Source organism: Podarcis filfolensis, assembly GCF_964270895.1.
Source record: "Podarcis filfolensis genome assembly, chromosome: 2".
Classification (NCBI taxonomy): domain Eukaryota; kingdom Metazoa; phylum Chordata; class Lepidosauria; order Squamata; family Lacertidae; genus Podarcis; species Podarcis filfolensis.
In genome coordinates this window covers 65902898-65911470 of record NC_139605.1, presented here as the reverse complement: position 1 = coordinate 65911470, position 8573 = coordinate 65902898, and the positions used below count along the sequence as shown (strand labels likewise).

The following is an 8573-nucleotide window of genomic DNA, read 5'->3' as shown; positions in this document are numbered from 1 at the left end:
TGATTATCTATATACAGTACTGACAACACTATGTAAGCTTCTCCCTCACATGCTAAACAGGCCCCCAGTCCAGTTTCAGTTTTTAAAAGGCTGGGCCTTGTGTACCCCAGTAGGGGTAACTTGCTGCAATAGCCCAACTTGCTGAAGAGGGATGTTCTCTCTGTCCAACTAATTCAGGCAAAGTGTGGCATAGATACTGAACCACCGCACTTGCACAATAAATGAGAGGTTGCATATCAGTAGTTCAGCAAACACCCAGCATTATCGGTCTCACATCATGCCACCATATTGTATCTTTGTACCTTACTTATTTTGAAATATACACCAGAACAAGAGATTTCAAAGTTCCAGTATAATAATGTTTCTTGAAGAAATACAACAAGGATCAGGTCCAAAAGAAGATGAACAATGTATATATCTGAATCTTAACGGCACTTTTTGGTATTATCCAGGAATATGGCATGGCCAGACACAATGTGAGGAAAGGAAAATGGGGAATCTTCTGATCTTCATCTCAATCTCCATGCAGCTGGTCTTGTTGGAAGCCTCTTGGAACCTTACTTATGACCTCACCAAAGGAGAGAACAAACTGCCGTCTTGATGTCATGACTGAACCCTTCTACTATTCATAGGTCTGTGGTTTGACAGAAGGTAAGCTATGAAAAGGGGAAAGCTGAATATATCTATGAGTCCCTTGAAAATCTCTCACACACTCCTCTTACACCTACACCCACACTTCATTGGCATATGTTTGAGATACAAAATTAGGAACAGTCTAAAGAAAGAAAAAGGAAGCAATATAACCAGAATTTCCTGAGTTCAGAAAATGACTTTATCCTCTCCATTCTCCAATGATTCTAGCTTATTTTGAAATGTGTGGGCTTTTGCTCTGTGAAGTCTTTATAGGATGCCCTGAAGTTGCCTTCAAAGAAACATTTCTTGGAGAACAGTCTTTGGCTTGAAAGAGAAGAACCCACTTGGGAGTTGGTGTGGATGAAAAATCTTCAAACACTAGTAGATCAAAGATAGACCTTACAAAAATGTGACTTTCTGTTCGAGCGTTGGTGTATTTCAGTTACTGTTACAGCTGGAAAGGACTCGCATCCAGTGTAGCTGCTAGGAATTGTTAGAAAAGGAAGAGAAGACAATGGAGGTGCTTTTATCACTCTCATGCATAAATGCAAGCACTGTGGTCTTTTGTTTTTATCCTTCCAGAACACATGCCAAAGGTCGCAGGTTGAATCCACAGCATCTCAAAGCAGGGCTGGGAAATAAACTTGTTGGAAACCCCAAGGAGAAGCTGCTAATCTAGGCATAGGCAAACTCCGGCCCTCCAGATGTTTGGGACTACAATTCCCATCATCCCTGACCACTGGTCCTGTTAGCTAGGGATGATGGGAATTGTAGTTCCAAAACATCTGGAGAGTCGGAGTGTGCCTATGCCTGCGCTAATCAGTGCAGGTAATCCTGAGCTAGATCAATCAATTATCTGAGTCGGTATAAGGCAGCTTCCTATATTCCATATCATACAGCCTCACACAGACACAACCAAGAAACAATTCAAACAAAGCACATTTAAGCATCATTGATTTCAGTGAGACCATTGAGCACATGCTTAAATCTCTACCAATGGGAGTGGGTTTTTTGTTCTTTTAAAAATTGACTGTAACATAGTAGTGAGCTGCAGGGGGTGGTGCTCTCCCGACCTCCTGCCCCCTGTGTTGCTACTGCTCACTGGGATGGCAGGAACAGCACAGTGTGGTGGAAATGTCTACCATTGCTGATCATACCTACACTGCCAGGGCCGATCCCCTTAAGAGGCAAGGTGAGACAACTATCTCAGGTGGCAGGAGCCACAGGGGAGGCAGATGTAGATCTTTATTCTCCCCTTCTTCCTGATGTAGATATTCACTCACCCATTCTTCCCCGGCAAGGAGGGAGCCAACTTTTGTGGTCTGCCTCAGGTGCCAAAATTTCTTGGGCCGGCCCTGCCTACTGCATACACATTTATGTGCTTCCTCTCGGCTTTAGGATATGTACACCCAGCAGTTCCAGAATATGGTAGTGTAACATATGAACCCTTCTGAATCAGACCAATGGCCCATCTGGTCCAGCATCTTGTTCTCACACTGGCCAATCAGATGTCTGTGAGAGGACCGCAACAAAGACACAGTTGCACTGTCCCCATGCAATGGGCTTTCAGAGGCATGCAGTCAGTGGTGGAGCTTCATGCTCTGGCACTGGGAGGCAGAGAGCAGGTGGGAGCGGGACTGGCATGTGTCCTGGGGGCGTGGCAGGGGCGGGAGGGCAGCCGCGATGGCACCGCACCGGGAGCGTGCTGCCAGGAGCGGTGCACTCCCCCCGCACTCCTCTTCCTCCGCCAGTGCATGCAGTGGAGGTAGAACAGCCACTGATCTCTGCATCCTCCTGTTTGCTTAACTGAGCAGACATAGGAAAGGCTATGAAGAGCTATGCATGGGCCTTCTATTCCCTACAATGACATAATGTGGCATCTATATTTATTCATTATATTTTTAACCCACTGAAGCACAGTAACACAAACATCCTGCAATCATGGAGCAGGAATTCTAACATCTTCCTCCCATAGGAACCCAGAGTGGCACACACATAGAATCAGAATTGTAGAGTTGGAAGGGGCCCAAATGACCATCTAGCCCAGCAATCCAGTTTAAACATTTTAAACAGCTGTACAAAAATACTATCAGGATAGCAGTATAACTATACAGCAGAGCAGGAGGGAAATAACAGTCCCAGTCCCCTTTCCCCAAAGGCCTGTATGCACAAACAAGTGCATTTTAAACTTGTTTGGGAGAATGATGCCAAATGGGACCATATTATGCAAAGAGTGGGTGGAAGACGGAATGTGTTACATCCTGCTGGGACGGAGCTGAGTCATGCGTGCATCTCCCAGAGTAAGAAAAGGGAAGAGCAGCAACAACAAAAATGGGAACGTGGAATGAATTCAATGTTTACAAAGGTTACAAAACCAAGGCTTCTGTTTTACACACTAACTTGGCTGAAGGGTGATGGGTCTGATCAAGACAAATGAGAAAACAGTGTCAGCTCTGGGGAAATTAAAGGAGTGAAATGTTTTTATCTTTTTATACAGCATATGAACGATGACAAATCACCTAAACAGGCAGCTAGATTAATATAAATAGGAGAAACTTTTTTAAATATTGCAGAGAGCTTAGTTGTAAGTCTTCGTGAGAAGGTTCAGTGAAGCCCCATAAAGTTATGGGGTTCAGAATACAGACATATCCATTATTTGCCATTAGATGGGTTGAAGGTACAAAGCAAAAAGAGCTGTTTGAGTTGGTGAGCTCAGGGTTCTAGCTGAATAGGGATTTGGCCATGATTTTGACTGGCTGCATTTGGACCAATGACTCAGGGCGCTTCCAGATGACCTTTTTATGGAGTTTTTGCCCTGTTATGTCTGCACAAAGTTTGCAGGAAGTTGTACAATGTTGACTGCTATTGATAATTTATTCTGATTTGTTTTCCGAGAGGTTACACAATGTTGCACCAAGTTTGGAAAGTCGCTTTGAGCTGCTTGTGGCAAGAAAAAGCAATGGATGCATTTAGTAAATAATCATAAAAATAGTCATCCCTGATTTTCCAGTTGTGCTGGTAAGGGCAGCATCACAAAATCCTCAGAAAAGCACCAGGGACTAAAACCCTTTTCTGCATTGCTTAGGTGTATTGAAACCCTCCTGGAATCCCCTTAGGGCTGCAACACTTCTATTATTGCAAACCAGAGGAACTAGAAGGTCCTTGTCATGCCAGACTGTCCTTCAGTCTTTCCTTTTGTGAGTCAAGGACCCGCCACCCACTTAGTGATAATTAAAACACAAGGACACAAGTATTTTAGGTTGATGGACTAAAGAAGGCCACAACTTTATTGGTTACAGCATGTGAGTGGTATTGGCTTAGGCACTGGATCAAACAATCTATACATGACTCCACCCCACTCAGCGGGCAGTCATCTGAGGGTTAACAACCAGTGGGAGGAGCTTGTTGATGCAAATAAAACTGGACGCTTCCCCTGATATCACTGGGGGTCCTGCCATGGCCCTAGCCACCAGCAGGGCATTGGACAGGATCCACGACTGCCAGATCCCTTTAATGGAATACCCAACGAGGGGAGGGGTAGGTGATGGCTACAACCTGCCTTCCGACATACCACACATATTCCAATGCCTAACCGCCAAGTTGTGACGATTTGCTATGAGGTAGGCAAAAACCAAGAGGCTGGTACCAATTTGCCAAATGGATAAAATTCCTACCAGGCCCCTTGGGCAACCAAGGCAACCAACCAAAGTCCATAGCAAGGTCAAAAGCATAGATGTGACCTAAAGGGAGGGTGGGCGGGTGATACATCGAATTCAGGAAGCGGAATGAGGGGCACGGTGCTGCCGCGGCCGCTTAAACGCGTCTAAATCCCGCCCCCAAGCCAGCCCTATTGGCTGACTGAAGGGCGTGGTGCAGCAACTGGAATAACTGATGCAGGGGGCCGAATATGCCCCCCTGCCAACGCTGGAACCAGCTCCCGCTCAAAACTCCTTCCCTCTGGTAGAAGAAGAGGCATTGTGCTGTCAACCTCTTACCCATTGCATGGATTTGCAGTTAGCTAGTTTCATAGTAAAAGTGTCTCGGTGGGGGTAGCCTGACTGTGATTTTATGGGTATTAGCATCTGGTTTTGGTGACTAAATTCATGGAGCACACACGTGATGACCTTTTTGTTTATTTCCACCTTAAAGCTACACATGATGAAGGAGGAGGACAACTCAGAGGCTAAAGTAACCCAGGATGAAAGGAATTATAAGCAGAAAGCACGCTGCCGATTCATGAGGAAACAGAAAAACGGGATTTCACCCTGGAAGAACACTGGGAAGTTAAAGAAAAGGTTGCAGTCAAAGGAGGTACGGCCTCCTCTAATTCTGTGAAAGAAGTGCAAGCACCCTCTAGGACCTAGCCCTTCAATGTCAGGGAGCCAACAAGAAGAGCACGTCATTCACAGATGAGAGAAAAAGAGTGAAACACTTGGCTAACTTACAGTTAGTTTCTTTATGAAGGAAAGCAGAACAAAGAACACAGAGAGACTTCTAAAGGTTGCCCCTGTCTTAGTGACACTGTTGTCCAGACTGGCTTGTGGCTCCCCTTTCACTCCCTAGCCCTCTATGTCAGGCCCCTCCCTCTCTATAGCAACCTCCAAGGGACCCTCTCTATGCCTGCCTGGCTCTCTGCTCAGCAGCATGCAAAAGATGCCTCACTGGGTTTAAGGCAGGTTTCTCACCCAGCCCTACCTAGAGATGCCAGGAATTGGACCTGGGACCTTTAGCATGCAAAGGAGATGCTTTGCACTGAGCAATAGCGCTCTCCCCATCTCACAATGTTCAGAGATGTAATATTGGTTTCAGCATAGGACGAACTGCAGCAGAGTGGAAACAGTGTTGCGTGAGACGGTTACTGGGAGGAGTGGAAAACAATGCATTCTTACATCTCTGCTTACAAGTGGTGTGATCATTGTTATTAGATAATAGATCATTGATGTATGAAATTATGATTGCAGACCTTTCAGTACGTTAACCTTTGTCATTTTCTTTCTAGAAAAGCCAAGAAAGTTTGAAAGAAACAAAGGAAAGAGCACCAACTCTCTCCTGTCAAGAAACCTCCAAGTCAGTTGAGAATAGTGCTGAGGATTTCAATACCGAGTGGACCATTTTTAATGATTTGTTCTTCTCAAGTGATGTGGCGCCCTGTAATGAGTTCATACCTTATTACAGGACATACTCAAACCTTGTGGAAATCCCTTTGCAGGTAAATATAGAATTGAGCCATGAGAACGCAGAAGGAGAAGAAGTTCAAAGCGATGGCTGTGTCTTTAATCCTAAGTATGACGATGAGCCTCTAAAGGACGTGAGTCTCACCACGGGATATTATCCATATTATAGAACATATGAGGAACACTTTGGCAGCTCAGATCTTCCCAGTGAAATACACAGTGGAGCAGAGAGCGAAGGGAGTGTGGCAAACAATGCAGAGGAAATCAAGAGTGAAATTAGCTGTAAAACTGAGGAAGTATCTGAAGGTCCTGTAAGTACAAGAAAGGCCAAATCTTACGCTGAACCCAATATCATACAATAATTTCCTTTATATCTTACTTTTAAAAGACACCTGAAGGCAGCCCTGTTTAGGGAAATTTTTAATGTTTAATGCTGTACTGTGTTTCTCATATTCGATTGGGAGCTGTCCAGAGTGGCTGGGCAAACCCAGATGGGCGGGGTATAAATGATAAATTATTATTATTATTATTATTATTATTATTATTATTATTAGCTTTATGGATGGCAGAACATCATTTTTGTCGCTGCTCACCTATGAGATTTAGGGCCTAACTAAATGTTACATATAAATATGTGTATTAAAACACTTGTAGTCTTTTTTAAAAAGAGAAAAGCCAATATGCAAGTGGGCAATTTAGATGTGTGAGGCTGTATAACCACACCCTGGGAACTCTATACTCTTATCTGTTTATTATTTTGGAAGAATTATTGCTTCTTTTGTCAAATTCATTATTTGTTACAATATTTTCATGCCCATTAGAGATACATAAATAATAATGAAAGAGAGGTTTCAACACTCACAACTTCACAGATCTGAGGCCCATAGATTTCTGAAAGAGCATCCCAAAGTAGTCCACAGTTATTAGGGACTGGTCCTTAGTTCACATAATCCATGAATTTTGACCACTCACCCCTTTATGTTTTCAGGATATTCAGGAAAACTGTGAAACATCAGAGGATACCAGCCAATGTTCTGGGAGTCTTCAGTTCACTGAAAACCAAGTATTAACTGACTCCATTGTTGAGTCCTGCGATTCTGACCTCTCTCTCTTTGATGAAATTTTAAACCTGAGGCAATCACCTTCCGACAGTGGTTATTTTCCATATTATAGAACGTATGGGAAATTGCTTCTCGGCCCAGAAGCCTCAAGTAATGCACTCTGTAGCAGCAGAGATGCACTGGAAATGTTTGGTATGGAAAGTGAAGGAACTTTACAAGAAACTAGGGACAATGACAATGGCTGTTCGGTGTACTAACTCCACTGGGATTGAAACCACAGGCATGGTTTTAAGGACTCTTACCACTGCACGGCCTAGTAATAATTTATATTGAAACATTTTAATAAGAAACTGTTATTCATATTAAGTTGAGCCATTGAAAAAATGGGAGAAATGTTCAACTAGCTTTTGCTTGAACTTGGAGAAATTGACCATCTCTGGCAGAAGATAAAGGAGATGAAAAAGTTATTGTTTTTTTAAAAAACTGCCAGCCCTATAGATGATCAATCAGACTCTCAAATCGTTGAAGGAAAGAAGAATTTTGTCATGATCAAGGCAAGCTCCCAAAATACGCCCCCCATACCACTGTTTAAAATAAGAAGTTGATAATATGTGGTTTGAGATTTAGCTTCTCTCTCTACCACAAAAACTCAAGCTGAGAAAATCTGAGAAGAGAAGTCTTTCTGCAACCAAATAGTTCAGCTGCAAAAAGTGTAGAATTTGTATATTGAGGCATGGAGGATAATATACTGCAGATGAAAAACTAGTGTACTTAATCTAATGAGCAATCATCTCTGGTTGCTGCCACTGACAATGCCCTCTACAAGCACTCCTGTTACAAAAGGAAGACAGGGACAACCTGACCAATTCTCCATCCTGGCTAACAGCATAACAAAGATTCAGTATGTAACAGAGGTGTTGTAATTGCCCACTAAACAGCAACTTTCAGTCTGTAGGAATGAAAGATGCATTATTCATTGCCATCTTTACCAGCTGATTCTTTGTCAGAGTTTAGAAAAATGTGGGAGAAGAAAGGAGAGGCATGGAGCCTTTGAAGAGGATGTAGAAGTCTTCAAATTACTAGTATGACTGCTGATACGACATCTTTCAAGCAATACTATTTTTCTCCATGCTAAAAAACAACAAAAAACAGTTCCTGTATTTTATTATATTTGATATGAGCTACGGATAGGGAGGAACTATTTTGTATAAAAACTTAATAAATACAACTATTTATTAATGTGCCATGTTTTAAAATGTGTGTTCTTTGAGACTGTTCATAAGTAACCCAATATGTTCTAGCAACCACATATAATTGGACAAATTTTTCCTCCAAGAAGCCCAGAGCAGCTTAAAAATGGCCTCGGACAGACTTCCACGCAAACACTGTACAGGATCAGACCTGTTTAAAACTGCATCATGTGCTATAAGCAATTCCTTAGGCATAAGCAATAAGCCCAACTGGTTTTAGGCATGCCAAAAAATCTTGTGGTAACTAGAGTTGCAGCCAAAATTGGGAACTGATAATGGAATCCGTTTTGATTTTGCCACTCAGTCACTTTCAAATACAGTGGTACCTCGGGTTACATACGCTTCAGGTTACATATGCTTCAGGTTACAGACTCCGCTAACCTAGAAATAGTACTTGGGGTTAAGAACTTTGCTTCAGGATGAGAACAGAAATCATGCTCTGGCGGTGCGGCAGC

At 42.9% G+C, this 8573-nt stretch overlaps 1 protein-coding gene across 2 annotated transcripts; it reads left to right on the top strand.

Moving 5' to 3' along the window:
• The first annotated feature begins 568 nt into the window (after positions 1-568).
• LOC310756292 (uncharacterized protein) lies at positions 569-8110 on the top strand. Of its 2 annotated transcripts, none has more exons than XM_083600043.1 (4): positions 569-651; positions 4783-4944; positions 5633-6118; positions 6796-8110. In XM_083600043.1, the coding sequence occupies exons 2-4, from the start codon at positions 4789-4791 to the stop codon at positions 7123-7125; spliced, it is 972 nt and encodes a 323-aa protein (XP_083456169.1). In that variant the 5' UTR covers positions 569-651; positions 4783-4788; the 3' UTR covers positions 7126-8110. The 2 variants fall into 2 exon arrangements, with proteins under 2 accessions (XP_083456169.1, XP_083456168.1); XM_083600042.1 differs by lacking the exon at positions 569-651 and adding an exon at positions 790-1153.
• Positions 8111-8573: the final 463 nt, after the last annotated feature.

Coding starts and splice junctions, on each gene's coding strand:
- LOC310756292 (XM_083600042.1), top strand. Junction 4,945..5,632: donor AAAGGTTGCAGTCAAAGGAG/GTACGGCCTCCT, acceptor TTTTCTTTCTAG/AAAAGCCAAGAAAGTTTGAA. Junction 6,119..6,795: donor AGGAAGTATCTGAAGGTCCT/GTAAGTACAAGA, acceptor TTATGTTTTCAG/GATATTCAGGAAAACTGTGA.